Source organism: Canis aureus, chromosome 10 (genome assembly GCF_053574225.1).
Source record: "Canis aureus isolate CA01 chromosome 10, VMU_Caureus_v.1.0, whole genome shotgun sequence".
NCBI classification, from domain to species: Eukaryota; Metazoa; Chordata; class Mammalia; order Carnivora; family Canidae; genus Canis; species Canis aureus.
The window spans coordinates 23,032,573-23,051,855 of record NC_135620.1 but is presented as its reverse complement, the minus strand read 5'-3'; the positions used below and the strand labels follow the sequence as shown (position 1 = coordinate 23,051,855).

The following is a 19,283-nucleotide window of genomic DNA, read 5'->3' as shown; positions in this document are numbered from 1 at the left end:
ATCTGATGAGCACCCGTCCACAGCAGCCCAAGGAGAGTGGGCCAGATGGCAGCAGAGGCTGAGTGGGTCTAGAACAAGTCACCTTGCTGCGGGAGGAGGAGCCTTCGGATGGTCCCCCCAACCATCCCACTGCCCAGCCCTCCAGGCTCGGGGCTCCGGACCCAGAAGCAGGGCCCCCTCTCAGGCGGGCCCACCTGGCACCAGCTTTCACAGAGCTGAAGGTGAGCTGCCCACTGCCTCCAGGGGGGCTGCCAAATTGTGAGGTTCCCAGCGTGGCTGATCCCCAGAAGGGTAATCCCCAGAAGGGCGCTGCAGACACACGAGGAAGAGCCTTCTCCTTCTCCTCCCAGCAGCTCAAGCACAGGAAATTATCCAAAACTCTCCCCCAAAGAGTGTGGTTTCCCTCAGAGTCCTTGCAGAGTCTTGTTTCGTGTTGCATTGACCGGGGATTTACTGTCCATCATACAAGTCGGAGGGGTTCGGATGAATCTCCAAACCTCAGAAACTTCCCTGAGGTATGTCAGCTCTCCAAATCTCTGCTCAGGTAATTCTCTGCAATGCCGTTTCCTGCCCAGCCCACGTACAGGCCCAAATCCCCAGCTCAGAGCAGACGCCGTTTTTGGAGAGCCTTCTCAGGCAGTTTTCCTGGAACGCCTTTCCTTCCAAAGTAAATGTCCCCATGAGCCCAGCAAAGCTCCTCCAGCTGGAAATGGGGAGCATGTTAACATGCAAGCAGTTCTTTCGTGGAGACCGCCGCCCAGTGGCATTGATTTGTAGTCCGCACACCCCTCACGCAGAAGGGGAATATCCGTGCTTGTTGCCTCCATAACCAAGGGGCTCTTGGGCTCAGCTCAGAAGCTAAAGATTACTGTGTCTGAGCAAACACCTCTGAGACAACACCAGGGTGAGAAACACCACAGGCCGTGCCAGGCCTATGAGGCAGGTGTTCAGAATCCTCCCTTGCCCCAGGCTCCTCGCCTGCTGGCCCAGAGCACTCATGCCCTACCCGGGGGTGTCCTGGAAAAACAGGGACAGGGAAGAGCCCAGTTCTGCTGAAAGGAGAGGCGGGGAGGATGGTCCTGGCTCTTGCCCCTCTGGTGCCTCTGTGAGGCCTCTTTCCTTGGGGGGGCGTGCGCCAAGCTGCCTCCCTAGGAGCAGGCGGGCCCCATGGCCAAGGGTGTGGCTCTGTGCTCTCTGCCTCCTGTGCTCGGCCTTCATAGGCTGGGGTTGTACACAGGTACAAACACTCCCAGGTGCACCCTCACACTCTTCCAATTATCTTAAAAATCTCAGGACTAAAGAGTGTAAAAAAAAAAAGTAAGACCACCACCTTACCCCCACTAGGATGGCCCTTATCAAAAAAAAAAAAAAAGAAAAGAAAGAAAAATCTTGACAAGGATGTGCAAAATTTTGAACCTTTGTGTTGGTGGAAATGTAAAGTGGCACAGCCACTTTTTCAAATGGTATGGTGGTTCCTCAAAAAATAAAAATAAAAAAAAAAAGGAGCACCTGGATGGCTCATTCAGTTAAGCATCTAACTCGTGAGTTTGGTCATCAGGTCATGATCTCATGGGTAGTAAGATAGACCCCTGAAAGGGTCTCTGTGCTCAGCAGGGAGTCTACTTGAGATTCTCTCTCAAATAAATAAATGTTTAAAATAATTAAAAATAGGGGCACCTGGGTGGCTCAGTCAGTTAAGTGTCAGACTCTTGATTTTGGCTCAGGTCGTGATCTCAGGGTTGTGATCTCAGGGTCGTGGAGCCCTGTGTCTGGAACCCTGTGTCTGGTCCATGTGGATCCTACTTAAGATTCTCTCTCCTTCTCCCTCTGCTCCTCCCACCCTGCTCACACTTGCTCTGTTTCTATCTCTATTTAAAAAAAAAAAAAGAAAAAGAAGGAAAGAAAAGAAAGAAAGAAAGAAAGAAAGAAAGAAAGAAAGAAAGAAAGAAAGAAAGAGAAAGAAAAAGAAAGGAAGGAAGAAAGAAAGAGAAGAAAAAAAGAAGGAAGGAAGGAAGGAAGGAAGGAAGGAAGAAAGAAAGAAAGAAAGAAGAAAGAAAAAGAGAAAGAAAGAAAAAGAGAAAGAAAGAAAGAAAGAAAGAAAGAAAGAAAGAAAGAAAGAAAGGAAAGAAAGAAAGAAAGAAAGAAAGAAAAAGAGATAGATAGATGGAAGGAAAAGTAGTAGGAATAAAATATGCCTTTCAGTATGTAAATGTTTGGACACCAGCTGCATATACTGATTCATAGTGGTCAGATGTCAGCACATATTACGTGGATCCTATGAACACAACAGCTGCAGACAGCGCCTGTGATGGGCATGTTATGTTGACAGTTTGAGCACTGAAGTGACATTGCTTTTGGAGGTGTGATTCTCCAAAATGGTGAACAATTCTTGATAAAGTTGTAAACAAAATGTACAGTGCACAGCATAGGTACCTTCTTGGAAAATCCTTGCCAAACTCAAGGAGCAAAATACTTTGTCTACAACATCATGTTAGAATCTGGGCTCATAGAATAGTAGCAGGAGCCCTCACTTCAGTGACTGTCCGCTGAGACATTCAAAAACTTGTACGAGGTGCCAGACCAGCAGAAGTTTGTTGCACAAGACTGGGCTACAAACACTAGGATCCCTGGGGTCCCTCACCCCACTCATTAAGTGCCACCAAGCCTCGTGATCATCATGAGAATTGAAGATCCTCCCTAGAGGATTCCAGCACACCTCCTGGGAACAGCACTGCCCCTCCTGAGCTCTCACACGAAGTTGCCCTGCATGTGTCGTGAGTCCACATGAGAGCAAAGTGCTCGCTCTGTTGTTTGCGGCCCTAGTCCTGGCCAGTCACTGAGCCAGAGACAGCCGCAGGCCCTGCTGAGGTCCCCCTCAGCTCCATAACTACTCAAAGGCTCAAGGCAGTGACATTCCTGGACATCACTGACTCCTGAGAAGTGACATTTTTGCCCTCTCAATAGCAAGACCCTTCCCCTTGGTCAGGTGTTTGGGGGGACAGAGTCTCAGGAATGCAATTATCAAGAGCAGGGGTGGTGCCCAACACTCTCCCCCTCATCCACTGCAGCTTCGTGCCTGGTGGCGGTCCCCCTATCCAGACCTGCTGCCTCTCCTCTCGCTGCGTGTGAGGGGTGGGGCCGCAGTACGTAGGCGCCCAGCGCTGGATGGGGCCGTGGGAGAGCTGGGGGCTGTGGGGCGTCGGTGCCCTCCTTCCAGAAGGAATTGGGGACTTGCTAAGGATCCTGGCTGCGTGTGTGTTTCCTGCTTACACAAGAGTGAAAACTCAGGCTCTTCGTGCCAGAAGGGCTTCAGCATTTATTCAAGTTTTCAAACATTACTCTTTCACTCCGGGGCCACCTGATAGATGTGCCAGTCGACCATAAAAAGTGTCTGTGGATCCCTCTCCCAGGAATCCAACCAATTTTGCTTCCTCTAATAGGAGTAGAGGAGAGGATTGTAAATGTCAAACGGCAGATTGTATAGCAACGTCAATTGAACCAGGCATTCATGAGCAAATGTACCATTTATCTAACAAAGGTCTGGGTGGTTTTGTTAATTTAAATTACCCGATACTGGGGCGAAAATCAGAGGAGGCTTGTCCCTCCACCAATTCAGGTGCACACAGAGGTGGGTACCGCCCCCTGCGCTGGAGCAGGCTTGCTGTGCAGGGGGGCCGCAGCAGGTCAGAACCATGTGGTCCATGCAGCATGTAGGTTGGACCCTGGCAGGGTGAAAGGCCATGTGGAGTCTTAGTCTTATTCTGTTTGCCCAAAGTGGGCCCTGTGCCCTCAACCCAGAACATCCAGAGCCAGCTGAGATCACTAATAGGGCACTCAGGGAAAAGAACAGAGGACACGGACAGAGGACAGTTGGCCAGCCTTTGGGACCTGGAAGGATGAAGTGTTCCTAATGAATGTGGTGAGCCCGTTGCCAATTCTAGCAGTAGGACTAGTGGGTGAGGAGGGGACCAAGGTGGAGCTTAGAAGGATGGAAGAGACAGGAGGCCAGCAGAGCACCTCCAAACCATGGGCAGACAGCAGCCCACCAGTGCCATGGGGCCAGTGACCATGCCCGCCATGGGGCACCGTGGACTAGTTCTCTAAGAGAGTGAAGATCTTCACCCAGCAGACACAGAGGCTTTGGAACATGATCTAAGGAGGGGACAGGCAGGAAACAAGGACAAGATGAGAATGTGGGGCTTGGAGCAGACAAAAGCAGCTCCTTAGAGGTAGGCTTTGGCAGAAAGTCAGATTATGAGAAAGGACCTTTCAGGAAGGAAGCACCTGAGAGTAAAGTCTGTGGGCCTGCTTCAGGAAGGTAGGGGAGTAGCCCATAGCTGTTGCTTAGGTAATAGTGGAAGGACCCCCCCAGGGTGCTTGAGTGTGGGCAATAGTGACCTGTCTGCTCAGCAGTTACGGGCCCAAGGCGACAGCCAGCAGGAGGTCACCAGGTGGCATGACTTAGAGTACACCTGTTCTTGTTGAGGATGGCGAGGAGACGGTACCATGTGTGCTTCACTATCTCATAGAATTTTCAGAATTTTGAGGCTTGGTCAACACCATAAGCAAAACTACATCATGTTGGCAAAAGACTGTCCCAAAGATAAACCCATTGGTTTTGGCATTTATTGTTAATTGAATTTTCTCAGAAATGGCAGCAGAAAGATTGTTAATGTTCATGAATTTACATCAAGTTAAACATCTGTTCCTCTTAAGCTAAACTCCAGTAAAGTTATGGCGGCTCATAAATTAGATCTGGGAGTAAAATGCTTCTTGCTCTTTGCACAGCTTAGTGGTTTCAAAATAGACCTCAGAATGACACATTGCAACTGAGGCCCATGTAACACAACCACGTTTAGCTGTGATGTTGGTGCCAGACGATTAAGTCAAGTTTTTGCCTTGGTGGGAGGGATCACAGCTTTGTTGGGCAGCAGTGGCATTGCTTACCAGGCAGGCTACGGACAGTGCGGGAGCTAGGGCCGCTGATGTGGGGGTGGGGGTGGGGGTGGGGAGTGTGTCTGCCCAGAAGCAGATCTAACAGCAGCCAAGGTTGTAGGCCCATCCAGTCTGTCCCTTGGGCCCCTCTGGGGGTTCCCAGGCTAGAGTCTCAGGATCCAAGCCTAGGGCCCGGCCACCTGTCAGGTCCAAGAAGGACTGGCATCCAGTGGGTGTGGCTCAAGGGCATGGCTGACGACCATGCAGTTTCTGAAGGAATGTCCTCGGTGTGGTTTGGGAAGGGAGATGCCACAGCCCCCATGCTGGTGACCCTGAGCACAATTCACCAGCCCTCTCCTCAGCACTTCTTCCTTCCCATCTCCCTGTCCCTTAGCCCACACCCATCCCCCAAAGGATTCCTCCTGGTAGTGGCAGAGCATTTCCCTCACGTCTGGTAATCTGGCCTGACGTCCCCTGTCCAGTAAATTTGGGCTTTGTAGGGAACTCCTAAAGGGCAGGGCTGCCCCAGTGAGGGCCAGCCATCAGGGGTTGGGGTCTTCACAGTGGCCTTGGGTTCCCCCCACCCACCATGACCCCCCCAAGCCACCTGTTCATAAAGCACAGAGAATCCCTGGTGTCAGCTTTATGCTCACTGTTCAGAACCCTAGTATGGAATTGGATCTTTCCCAAAGCTGTGCTGTGGCCAGATTCACCCACAGCCCACCCTGCCGGGACTGCTCTTCCAAGTCTAGGTCCCTCCAGCCACCTGGCCTCTTCACAGGGCTGGCCAGCCCTTCCATGACCAGCAATGCAGAACAGGAAGGCAGAAATGTACATTAGCCTCCTCTCCAGAGGCAGCTTCTAGGGAGTCGTGTGTACCCCCAAGAGGGGACTCAGAGGAGCCACTTCTATGTAACCTAGTGTCCAGGGAGGCAACAGTCCCTCTGTGGCTCACCACGATGCCACCACCACCCCCAGGCTGGCCAGGCCAGACTTCATTCTGTGGGGCCACCACTGAAGGCTTTGGGGTGCCCCAGTGGATGAGATAGAGTCCACGCCCCCTGGCAAGTGCAAGGCAGCTCAGACTCCAGTGAGCGTGGCTTCATGTACCACACGCTGGAGCTGTCACACCACCCCACATCACACACACGGCCCTCCCATGGGAGCTGGCATGATAGATGACCCAGGCTCCAGCGCCCTCCAGAGTTCCAGACCTCGGTCACTGTGGTGCAGGGCGGCTGAGATGGTCCTCTCCTCTGGGCAGGGCTACAGCCATTTCTGAACCCACCGCTGTCCATCTCCACCAAGGACTCTACAGTCGTGCAGGCAACAGACAGTCACCGTGTAGGTGCTAGGGCCAGGTGCAAGGCGTGCACTGCAACAAGGCAAGACCCTGGCCTTGGGGGGCTTCCACTCTCACAGGGCAGCCTGACAGTCAGCAATGAGTGAATAGGAGCAGAGAGGGAGGCTGGACAAAGTATAGTGATAGAGCATGGGGGCAGCACACGGGGACCTCTTTACACGGAGTGGCATGATGGGCAAAAAGGCCAAAGGACTCGGGGAAGGAATAGCTGGGGGTGAGGGAGGCAGAGGGGCAGCCAGGGATGGCCCCTTCCATCTTCCTCACCCGCCCTCCCTCCCCGGTGTCAGGTGTCTCCAGCCCACACCCTCACCTGCCAGCAGGTGCCCACCCTGGCAGAAAAGTCAGATTATGAGAAAGGACCTTTCAGGAAGGAAGCACCTGGGAGTAAAGTCTGTGGGCCTGCTTCAGGGAGGTAGGGGAGAAGTCCATAGCTGTTGCTTAAGTAACAGTGGAAGGACCCCCCTCCCCCCAGGGTGCTTGAGTGTGGGCAACACTGACCTGTCTGCTCAGCAGTTACAGAACCTGGACCTCCATCAGGGGCCATCTCTCCCTCTCAGCTAGAATCCGAGCGTCCTGCTGTCTGGATGGTGCCTCCCCCATCTGCCTGCATGGTACAGACTGGCTCCCCTTGATTCTTGGGGGCCCTCTAGCCCCATCCACACCTGGGACTGGAGGCTTCACCTGCCTCAGAGTGAAGACAGTCCCTGTGAGGCCCTGTCGGGCAGGGGCACGTGTGGCTAATGGAATATTCACAATGTCTCCCTTGCTTCCCTTTGTTGTGCACTAGAAAGTGTTTCTTTGATGGACATTTAATTCCAGAGGCTGCTACCTGCTTCCTATCTCTCTTTGCTCAAAAAATTAAATGCGGATGTGCCCGTGCTCCTGCTATAATAATCTCCCTCGGCGTGGAGGGAGTGTGGCTGGAATGGGAGAACATTAGAATCTTCACAGAGGGACAATTATTGAGGGAACTAGATTAATGAGGTGTCATAACAACTTAGCTAGATCTGTGGCTGACCTTTCTCATGGAGAATGGGCTTGATAAATGTAGTTCATTACCAAGTTCTGACATGAAAATAGGATCACACTCTGGGCTTCTCAGCAGGCTGATCAATATTTTATCTGCCAAAGCAGCCCCGGCCCGGGAGCAAGAGGAGCCCCACACACATGGGCTGGCAGGCAGCCCTGGGCCAGGGCTTGGGGCCGCCCAGGTGGCCGCTGCATAGAGAGGGCACCCAGGCTGGTGGGAAAGTGGCGGGCTCTTCCAAGGGCCTGTTGGGATGCTTGTCTCTGTCGGGCTGACCGGGACGTAAGCCTCCCTCCCAGAGGGAGGAGTGTCTGCAGTAGTGGAAGAGGAGGGAGGAAATCTTCTGTTTATCCACAAATAGCAAGTCAGCGGGCACCTGTGCCAGGTGCTGGGCATCGGTGCAGGGGACAGTGACAGATGAGCCATGCTGCAGCTTGCTTGGGTCATCAAGCCTACTTCATCCCAAGAAGCCCTCAGGCCTGGCCGACCACTTGGACTTTGCCAAAGCCTTTTACATTGTCTTCTGAGTCATGACCCTGGACGGTAGTGAGGGATTACTGTGGCCCCCATTCTGAGGGAGGAAGTGGAGGCAGGAAGGGCAGGGGAATGAACCCCCTTCCTAGGGTCTCAGAGCCAGTCAGGGCAGAAGCAGATGGTCTCCTGGCTCCCTGTCCAGTGCTCCGTCCAGCCTTGTGGTGACCGTCATTAATGGCGTTGGTATCAAGCAGACAGGAACAACCTATGGTGAAATCACCAGGAAGGTTGTTACAGGGGGTCCCCTCACCATGGCTTCTGTAGGAGACAGTCTGCCCTGGAACCACAAGACTCGGTTCTCAACCATATTCCCTAATGAACTCATTCGGTAAACCTTTCATACCTGAGCGCTGCATGAGCAGCTGTCCACTCCAGTCCCACCTGCCCGGAACTTGCAGTATCCTCCAAGTTCCAACTGCTAACATCCCATCCAGATTCCCTCAATCAACCCCCAAGATTGTATGTAGCTTTGGGGGATAGCTGCCCATGACACTGGCCAACAGCCTCCCACCTTGGGTACCTGCATCTCCATCCTCAGGGCCCTTGTAGTCCTCAGGAGTATTCCAGGGCTTCATGTGGGGAGTCCAGAAGTGCTGGATGGAGCGGTCATTAGTGCCCCAGGAGCAACCCTCGGCCAACAAGGGACAGAAATTGGTGGAAGAGTGCTTTGCACCCTCTCATCTGAGTGGAGCAGCTCTGAGGCCTGCTGGACATAGACCCTAGAAGGTTCCGTGGGACCGAGCTCCAGCCACCCAGAGTGGCAACCCATGATGGTTCATTGGCTGCCCCCCTCTCCAGTCTCACTTCCCTTCTGCACATTTCTTGAGTTCACATCCAAACATACTACTCAGCCTAGATCCTTGCATCATGGGCTGCTCTGTATAAGCCCAGAGCCCAACCTAAGAGCACAAGCCTCACAAAAAACAATCCACACTGGGCAGAGTAGGAAACCAGATGCAAGGAGGCAGGTCTACGTGTGCAAGCAGGAGGAGCAAGGCTTCCTGGCAGAGAAGGCTGGGCTGGGGCCCTGAAGAAAGCAGACAGAAGAGGTGAGGAGAAAGCCTGTGAGAAGGCCCCAAGACAGGTGTGCATCGGCTGTGGTCAGAGCTGATGACCACAGCCTGACCATAGGCTTTGGCCCAGCCAGGGCACCCTTATGACACAAATCTCTCTCTTTACATGGAAACCACCTAGACTCAGAGGAAACCTTTAAATGACTTTCCTAGCACGTGGAGAGAAATGTCTGCAGGGTGGATTGCATCCATCCCACTGGTGCATACAACAGACCCCCTCCACATCCCAGCTCAACAGCCCCTGCTGAGCTGGCTTGGGCACAGACCTCAGCATCACCTGCAAGCATCCGACTCTCCAGAGTTCTCTCTGGAAGTCCCAGCAGCCGTGAATCAGTTAGTGGGGAAATGCAACTCTACTCCAGACTGACTTGCACAGGCAGCAGGAATCGGCCCTGGTGCGGGGCTCCCAGGAAGGGCTGGCCATTGCCATTCTCACTGTCATCATGGTCAGCACCCACAGGGACCCAGGGAGGAGGATTGTGGTCCCCAGGCTTCTGCTGTACCCATTTCAGAGACCTTCCCTCCAAAGGGCCGAGGGTCCAGAGGCCAAAGTTAAAGACTGGGCCCTGCTCTGCTTCAGAGACAAGTGATCTCCCTTGCCCCCTGGGCCCCAGGCCTGCCCCCAGATAGGGGCAGGGATCCTAGATGCAGTGATGTCTCAGCAGGGGCCGGGATAATGAAGAGTAAGCCCCCTTGGTGATTTGGGTGAAGGGCACTCCAGATGGTGGAGGGGGGGCCACAACCACAAGCAGGAGCATGATCTAGTGGCCAGCCTGTCCCTCCACACCCCCACCTCTTTGTGTCCCCTGTGTGGGCTTGCTGGGTGAGGGTCAGGGATGACCTAGCTAAAGATAAGAACCCAACCCTGGGATACTGACCCTCTCTTATCCAAGCTGAGTAAGGGAAAACCCTGTGAGGTGAACCAGGGCCAGCCAGGGGCTCAGCTCATTTGGCTCCTGGGCTTAGAATCTCCTGCACGGAGCGTCCTGCTTAACTTCCTTCCCACCACTGGGAGAGGGATTTGAATGATGTCTTTTCTTTCTTTATATTCATCTGTACTTTCCAAGCATTCTTTGATGGACACATATTTCTTTTCTAATAAGACAACTGTTTAAAACTGGCAGCAGCATGAAGAGCTTTTAGCTGAAGGCCAGGTCTAGCAGATCCACAAACGCCCACGGCTCCTCTCAGTGAGCCACAGTCGTCTGCTCCCATGATGACACCAGGGGGCGGGAAGGAAAAAAATACAAGTGGGACTTTTATGGGCCTTGCTAGGCGGCTCAGCATCCTGGAAACCAAGGCCTGCCCAGGGTGGGGATTGCCCGAGGACCATCCTTGCTGGAAATGAAGCATCAAAAGGTGTCTCAGCAAGAGGGTTGGGACTCATCTAAAATGGCCAGCTCTGTGGGTGCACATATGGCACCTGGTGTTCGTGACTCCCCAAAGCCACAGGGACACAAGAGGGGCTCAGGAACATTGAGCCAATGGTTTCATTATTTGAGGCTGAGATTCATGTAAAGTGCAACTGCTTCTAGGACAAAGAAGAATTTAGGATTCCCTTCCTCCTCAACTCACTCGGCCTCCACATCAGTTTTCTCCAGACGCCGTGCTGCCTGCTTCTGCCTGTATCCTCCCTGATGCCTGGTGTCATCTACCCTGCCTGTCCTTCGTCCCTCAGGGCCCACACTGGACAGCGCTCCCCAAGGGAGGCTACCTTCACCCCAGCCTCCCGAGCTCCCCCTCCGTGGGCACCTCTGATGCCCAAGACTGGAAGCTCCGTTGGGTCCCAGCATGCCGCGGGCATCTGGCACAGACCCTGGAAGTGAATGGTGGCAGAGGGTGGGAGCTTCATGGCCAGGGAGGACCCTAGCAGGGGGCAAGACTGGGGGTCCAGGGAACGGACCCTTCCTGACACCTTGTCTCCAGGTTGATTCATAGACACATGCATACCTTCCTGAGCAGGAGGTGTGCGTTGGGCAGTGCCGGGGTGGAGAAGCCTGAACTCACAGGGAACTCTCGGGATGTAGCAGGAGCAGAGCCCGGAGCGTTGGCTGCACCTGATGGGACCCAGATGGTGGGACCCACCCCCTGGGCCTCGCTGGCCTGCCGGTGTGGGGGCCCTGCCCAGGGCAGTAGGAAGCTCCCAGCAGATCTGAGCCCCACTGCTGTCTGTGAGGAAGGTGGGAGGGACCAGGAGGAATGAGGTGCATTGGCCCATCCTCCTTAGCCTCGTGCAGCCCTCCGGGGGCCCAGCTGTGCCTGGTCCCTGCACATGCTCTACCCAGGAACCTCCCTCCACCATCCACACTGCTCATGTACCGTGTCCTGACTTCTGGTCCATTTGCCAGGCCTACGTTTCAGCCTGCTGGGGGCTGGGGCCTGGGGGTGGGGGGTATGGTTGGGACAAAACTAATTCCCTTGCCCCAAACAGACTTTTATCCAGACCGGGAAGAAGAAAAGGCCCACAGGCCATCACACCTCCCCCAGGGCAGGAGTGAGTTTGTAGTGGGATAGGGCCACTGCTGTTCACACTGTGAGCCTCTATGGGCTTGAGGATCCAAATCGTCAACTGGGGACCCTAAGAGCTCCCAGGAATGGGCATCCTACCAGACCAAAGAGGGATACCAGCCACATTAGGGGGATGGGAGAGCCATTCTTGTCAGAGCATGGAGACTCCCAGGGAGCAAATAAATTTGATTATATTGAACACAACAATTGATTTTTTTCTAAATAAACATGCAGCAGAAAATGGTAACAGGCATCTGTTTGTGACGAGAATCAATTGACCCCAAATTAGAAGAAAATCTAGAAACACAAACAAGCACACGAAAAAGTGGTTGGGCTGTCCAGGCTTGTCAAGGGAGGGAGGAAGGGAGGGAGACAGACAGACAAATGCCCCATCAGCCTTTCCACACCAAATACCTTCCTTGTGTGTTGCTCCTCAGCAAATGTGGCTTCAGTAACGAGGAGGGGGAGAGTAGCTATCATTTTACAGGCCCTGACTCAGTGCCAAGGCAGCACTGAGCCCTTTATGTGGGTGTTTCATTTAACTTTCCCAAGAGCCCCAGGGGGAGGACACTGTCATCCCCACCTCACAGATGAAATCACCGAGGCACCACGTCCAAGGTACCCATTCGGGTATCAGCAAAGCCAGGACTCAAACTCAGTGGACTCCAGAGCCAGTGCTCTCCAGCACTGCTTTATCTTGACTCCCCAACCCTGAGCTATTACCTAGTGCCCTACACTGGACTTGGACTTAAAGGGAAGAGCCCTGGACCCGACAGTCCCTTCCCAGCAGAGCCACCAGCTGCACAGTGGCCTCCAATGGGATGGACCAGCCCACGCCCATGCCCCGGACATAGCAAAGCCCAGTGCCAAAACGCTCCCTCCGTCCCTTAGGAGGTAGGAAAGCAGGCCTGGAGGGACTACCCTGTTCTGCCAATAGCCCCGCAGCCTCAGCTCTGAGCCGAGCCCTGTGTGGCGTTCACCCCAGTTGGCCCATCACCAGCGAGATAAACTACATCATGTCACTGTGCATCACGGGCCTCATTTGCCAAAACGCTGAGTGGTTCTGATGCTGTTGGGCAAGCACGCCTGAGATAAAAGACCAAGGAGTCACAGGCTGTGTGCTTCGGTTTTAATTTCTTAAAGCTTCTTTTTGTTTCTTGGTCATAGACTTGTGTACACATGTTTGTTTTGAAGTAAACCAGCTCTGGGAATGTACTTAATTAACTCAAGCAGGGCTTATTAGTCCTGTTAACTCAAATTCCCTAATCTATGAGGCCAAGTATTCAAAAGCAGCCTTTAAGGTGGGATTAAGGCAAAGACGAGCTATTACAGAATGGAATTGGGGCCGGCTTTCCTAAAGCTGCTGTGGGCTGCCACTGTGAATTCCCCTGGGCCAGCTTCCCCACTGCAGCTGCTCTTATGTCTGGCATGTAGTAGGTGCTCAATAAATATTTGTGGGCTAAGCAAAGTGGCTCCTTCCAGCATGTGTATCCTGTGAAGCTGTATTCAGTGCTTAGTAAACATCGAGAGGATGGATTGGCAGGCAGACGGACAGACCAGCCCCATCTACCCCACGTGCTCCCCCCATGACCCACAGTAAATGCCCAAGAACTCTCTGTGAGAGGGTTGGGTAACATTCTCTCCACAGTAACGGAGGAGCCTTGCTGCAGTAACCTCATGGTCTCTTCCAGATGACCCATGCACCGTGGCTGACTATGCCCGCCTGAAGAATGTCCTTCTGGCCCTCCAGACCCGTCAGCGGCCACTCCCAGATGGGGACAGCAGACAAGACCCTGCCTCCCAGAAGCGCCTCCTGGTGGAATCTCTGTTTACAGATTTGGATGCAGATGGGGACGGCCAACTCAGCAGCTCTGAACTGGCTCAGGTGGGTGCAGCATTCGCTGAAAACTGAATCGTGAAGGAGCCCAGTTTTCCATTGGGCGTTATAGATGGAGAGAACCAGGGAGATCCCTGTGAGCAGAATCATTTGTAACTGTCTCGTTAATGGGACACTAAGGGGGCCTCTCTCCTGCAAGAGCAGCCCTTCCCCGGGGAGTCACAGAGCTTGTGTTCACAGCCTCTGGGAATATCTTAGAAACAAACGGACGTCAACGTCTTTTTCCCACCAGCCACCTTCAGCCAATATTTACAAACAAGCTTTGAAGCACTCTCAGCTAGCTGGCAAGAGACGCACTTCAGAGGGGCAAGTCTCTGATGTTCTCGTTAGGAATTTAATCTTCTCTTCCTTGAGTCGTCTGCTTTCCTTAGCAGGAACGTTGAAAGCCAGTAGGTCTGGCTTCCCCTAAGCACCTCGGGGGCCATCACCTGGGCAACCCCAAGTCTTCTCCCCAGAGATCTTGCCATTCTTTGGGGTCTAGATATCAACAAACCAATGCCCAGGCTGCCTGCTTGCAGGAAACCCTGTGTCTACTCCCAAGCTGTGTGCTTCCATTTGAGCACTAGACTTGGATCGGACCCTGTGGTTTGCCTTCCTCCGCAAGCACGGCACACGTGTCCCTGACTCCAGCCCTGGGGGGTGGGGGGTGGGGTGCTGGAGCAGTTATCTTCTACAGCAGAAAGTGAAGAAGGAGGAATCCTGGGGCACCAGCCCCTGCCAGCTGCAGGGAGGGCCTGTAGGACGCTGATGGCAGACAGGCCAGGTAGGCCACAAGGGCTTTCTGGCCAAGCTTCCTGAGCTCAAGCCCCCACTCCGGCATTTACTAGCTAGTGGGTGCTGGGAGCCAACCTCCCCTCACTGTGCCTCCACTTCTTGTCTGTGACCCTCACAGGGTCAGTGGGCCGGCTTAAGGAGCCAAGGCATGTGGGGTGTTCCACATGGTGCCCGGCACGTGGCATAGCCTCAGAGTCAATGCCACCGTCATTATCTCTGTTATTATTTCCCCCTCAAACCTTACAGCCATCCTCTGCCGTAGGAAGTACTACCATTATCTCCACTTCACAGATACTTTTAGATGAGGAAACCCGAGCTCTGAGAAATGAGGCACCTCTCCTGCATTGTGTTCACTGCCAAGCACATGACAGTGCTCAGGCCAGACACAGGTGGGCTGATGCATGTGCACCTGTTGTCCTCACAGCATAGGAGTCTCCTGGGGCAGCATGGCTCCCACCAGAAGCCTCCACCCTGTCCTCTCAAGGTCTGTGAGGCCAGAAAGTACTCACAAAACCTGAGTACAGAGCAGTCACCTGGAGGCTTTGCCACACAAGGCCCTCTACTGCAGCCAGCCCGGAGCCCGCTTAGCAGTGTGAGCTGGGAACCGCATATCCTAAGGCACTTGCAGATCCTGCCCTGCTCATCCACACTGGGCAACACATGCCAGTCCATCCCGAGCCTGCCTTCCAGGAGGCCTGCTGCCCACAGCCTCCCAGGCTCACATCACCCCAGCCCTCTCAGCTATCGTGCCACCAGCTGCAGGGGTTCTCGGCTCCTAGCTGTGGCTACGACCCCAAGGAGCAGACCCAGCCACCCACAGAGGACCCCAGCCACTCAGGGAAAAAGCCCAGGTCCCATCGGTTACAGTTACCTGAAAGAAGAACCATCTAGCAGTTCCCCATGCTAGAGGCTGTGCAGGAACAGGCAGCTTTGGCTTGTCTCAGATAGAAGCACCTGTGGGCTCCCGCCACCCCCAACCCTGCGTGGCTCCCAGGTGGCTGACAAGTAAACAGAACCTTCCTGGGCATGTCGCTCTAACCTGGCGGGGAAGTGCCCCGGGGCACCTGAAGCCGTTAACAAGCGTGGTAATTGAGCTATGATTTCCTCTTTGAAATTTAATGTATTTAAAGTCCATTTCATAAAACTGCCAAGCGGAGCCCAGCTAAAGTGGGTCTTTCCTTGACACTGAATCAAAGGCATCAGGGAAAAACTTGTGGGTCCTCTGAAAAGTCAATCAATTTCCAATGCAGAAATAGACAAGGGGAAATTTCCATCTTTGGAAGATTGATTTCCAGCGCTATGGTTCATCTCCCTTTTATTGAACACTTACTTGCTGGGTGAAGGGTCATTTTTTTTTAATGTTATCACATTAAATTGCCTTTAATATAGCAGGCCAAGCTGAGACTGTTAAATAAAGAGAAAATGTCTCCGGCCTCCCCTGCCCCCCCCCCCCAAATAAAGTGAAATCATTTCCTTTCTTCTGAGATTTCATCCTGAGCGCTTTCCTTGCACGGCTTGAGTTCCAGACACCCCAGCCTCTGGCTCCAGCTGAGAGAGGGTGCCTGGAATTTCCACACGGATCACCTTTTGGCCTGTGGCCCGTGGTGCTGAGGAGGCCACATGCAGAGAAAAGTTCCTAAGGACACATGCACAGCACCATGCCGGAATCCCAAGGGCAGCCAGAGGCCAGGGACTCAGGCCAAGTCATAGGATGGCAGCCGCCCCCTTTCTGGGGGGAAGGGTGCTGTGGCTCCGAGGTGCTGTCCTGAGATCTGGGAGGGATGGTTTTGGGGAGGCGCAAGGGAAGGCAGCCAGGCATCATTGATGCACCAGTGACCTCGCCGCCCTACACAGCTGGGAACCGTGAGCCCTTGATTCCCATGCTCTGGGAACTCAGCCGCTCTTTCTTTGCTGAGTTGATCTGATCAAGCCCCTCTCTTCTCTGTTTTCCCATCTGTGGCAGAAAAGGGTAGACCAGGATCTCCAAGGACCAGGCCTGAGACTGTCTGGGGGTCCGTCCACCCAGATGGAGAGGAAAACGCCTGAACACTCGCCCTGACTCTGCCCCCACCACTGGGTGACCTTGGGAAACTCCTTGCCCTCTATGAGCCTTATCTCTAGAATGAGAGAGAGACAGGCAAGAAAAAAGCAGAGTGTGGGGTGCTCCCCATGGCCCGTGGAGCTATCACAGGAGCCCTCACCCCCCCCTCTCAGGCGGCAACTGCAGCCACTCTTGACCTGAGCCATCTCCCAGCCAGACCCACAGCCCTGCGCTCACTCCCTGCTCTGACCTCATCCCTTTCCTCACCCACAGCACGTGCTGAAGGAGCAGGACCTGGAGGAGGACTTCCTGGGGTGCTCGCCCAGCGACCTCCTCCGATTTGATGACTACAACAATGACGGCTCCCTGGCCCTCCACGAGCTCTACACAGCCTTCCGTAAGTCAGCCCCAGGGCAGGGTCCATGTGCAATCAGCCTCTGGGCTGCAGGGCTCTGCAGTCACCCTTGAGTTGTTTCTTTTATACATGAAAGCAGTTTGCATTTGTTTTGCAACAAGCCTGAGCTTTAAGAAAAGGGCAAAAGGAGCATGGGTGGGAAGAGGGAGTGCTTGCTCTGTTCCTTTTGGAGAAAGGCTCTCCTTGGTATGGTTAGAGAAGCCCTGGATGGTGAACTGTGTCTGGGGGAGTCTATGACTGCGCCTGGAAGGAGTGGCTCTTAGGGTTTTCTCCGGACTGCAGCCTGGCCGCACCGGGGGCAAATCCTGCAGGAGGGTTCTGGAGGCTTGGCCAGGCAGGAGTAGGGAGCTTCAGCAGAGAGCTCACATAGTTCAGGAGTGAGCAGAGGGGATGGCACTGCCAGGCCCAAACGTGAGACAAGAGGGGGGACACTCTTGGGCCCAAAGAGAGGAAGCCCTGTTATGTCAAATAACACTCGGCCTCGGCTTAAAGCAGGTCATTGGTGTTCCTGCGTGGGGCATCGTTGGACAGGACCAGCAAGCTCACTGCTCCCCACAGCAGGCCCTGGAATGTAGGGAGTAAATATGAAAGCCTCAGGGTGCGGTGAGGATTCTGAACCACAGATCGCGGCATCCTCTCCCCCAACCCCAACCTCTACCAGGAGTTCTGCTTTTCGGAAAAGTATTCCTGCTCCGCGTTGACATCCCTTTGGTGCTATTATTGCAAACATTCACCAGGCCTGGGAAGGAGGCCTCCTGACTCATTGGCAGGAAGGGCTCTTGTGGTAGGAGGCAGAGGTCCTCATATGACAGGAGGAGAGAAAGGAATGTGACTCTTCCCTGTGGGAAGTGTCCATGAGCTTGACATGGGATGGTGGTGGCAGGTGCCTTTCTGGTTCACAGCATCCCTGTTGCCAAGGCTCAAAGTCTAACCCCAATTACAGGGCTCTGCTTGATATCCTGTGACTAGCTAGGCTCCCCGTCCTCCTCCTCCCTGCCTGCTCCTGACACTTGTATCGATGTATAGTATTTCATAATAAGGTGTAAATGACTGGTAGGCTTCACCTGCTGTGGGAGGTATTTGTATTGTGGATAGAGTAATTTATGCCTTGAAATAAATCTCAAAGTTTTAGAATGTGTGGCAGTATCAGCAGTTCCCTAGACCTAGCTCACGAGAACCAATTATTAGATTTTCAGGAATTTTGTAGTTAAACAACTGATAGCTTTAAACCAGCCATGGTAGGAATATTTCCACTGCAGAAATGTATACCACACCAATGCTGCAAGGGGCGGGGATGCTTTTTCCTCTGGAGAGCCAGTCATTAGGCATTGACCTGCACATCCCTGGACAAGACCCTCCTTTCTGTCCTCACCACTGCCTCCTGCAGTATTCTCTCCACTTTCCCAAATGGAGACCCCCTGAGGACTCTAATCCCATAGAACGTGAACAAGAAAAGAGGAGATGTCAGGGCAGATGACAGGGAGAGCAGCTCTCCATGTCAGGAAAGCAGCAACCAATGTCCTGAGGACAGCTCTAAGATATTCCCAGCGATGCTTTCTGGCTTCAGGCCTCTTTGCAAAAGATGCTAGGAAAGGAAAGGTCAGCACATTTTAGGAGCTAGGGGCCAAGGCTGGACTTCGAGGACTTGCAGGCTGCACCAGGCATCACTATTTAGATGTCTCATGATGACATCACTAAGCAGAACATGGTACTGCTTAGCTCAATCCTGGTACCCGGCACCGCAGAAGCCTCTGCTCCGTGAGTCCTGTTCCTGGGAATCAATCCAGGCCAAACAGCAAACTGCTGGCTTTATCCTCGAGGAAATGGAGTGTCCTAGTTGCCCATGACGAAAGAGGACTCTCTGGCCTCTCTAATGAAGATCATTATAAACGTGAGCTACCCGTGGGAGAGGAGGGAAGTCATTGCTTCGCCTCTGGCCATGCAGAGTGAGGTGGTATCTGTTTCCTTCCTTCCTGGATTATTATTTGAAAAGCTTTATAATCATCATTTTTTAAAGCAAATTGAATTCTGCCGTCGCCTTGGACTTGTTTTGAACCAGGCAGCCAAACCATTCATCACAACCCAACCCAAAAAAATAGATATGCAATAAAATGTAAACTCACAGCCATTAAGGAAGCCACAAAATGAGTTCACCCAGCCTTAAAGGCCTGACATGTGGCCACTCAAAGCATGTGGCGTCAATGGTTTTTCAAAGTCATAGGAACTCTATGCTGAATTCCCATAGCTCTGGGAATGGATTTATGGTTCAGTAAATGTTAAATAGGTAATTGAAATGAGACATATAGGTACAACTTATTACCCAGAAATCAATGGACATTAAGGAAACCTCACTAAAACTCAGAGAGTAATATCTCAAACATTTCGGCAGAACATTTTGGATTTAATTTTAAAACACCAGAGCTGATGGGCTGGCAAAGACTGAGACTATGAAATTGTTTTTTTTTTTTTTTTTGCTGGTGTCCTTGGGTACCAAGCAGGACAGGGTCTTTGGGGTGACTCCTGGCAAGACTTGGCCACTCTATGGAAGGATGGGTTTGGAGGACTTTTCCCTGAGAAGTGGGTTGTATTAAGTTTTTGGTATTAGGGGAAGAGGGTCTCCTAAATCATGTCTTCTCATGCAGCTGGCTTAGCTCAGGCTGGACCAGTGTTTGCCATTGTCTGCAGCTGGCTGAGGGCATTGCCGGAAACCCCAGGT

At 53.1% G+C, this 19,283-nt stretch overlaps 1 protein-coding gene across 5 annotated transcripts in view; it reads left to right on the top strand.

The window, feature by feature from the left end:
• The window catches only part of FSTL4 (follistatin like 4), a 398,609-nt gene that overhangs the window by 261,825 nt on the left and 117,501 nt on the right, over positions 1-19,283 (top strand). For all 5 annotated transcript variants that reach the window (XM_077911667.1, XM_077911666.1, XM_077911664.1 and 2 more), the window contains 2 exons: positions 13,132-13,325; positions 16,426-16,549. In XM_077911667.1, the coding sequence (XP_077767793.1) occupies positions 13,132-13,325; positions 16,426-16,549 (318 nt within the window). The remainder of the gene's footprint in view (positions 1-13,131; positions 13,326-16,425; positions 16,550-19,283) is intronic.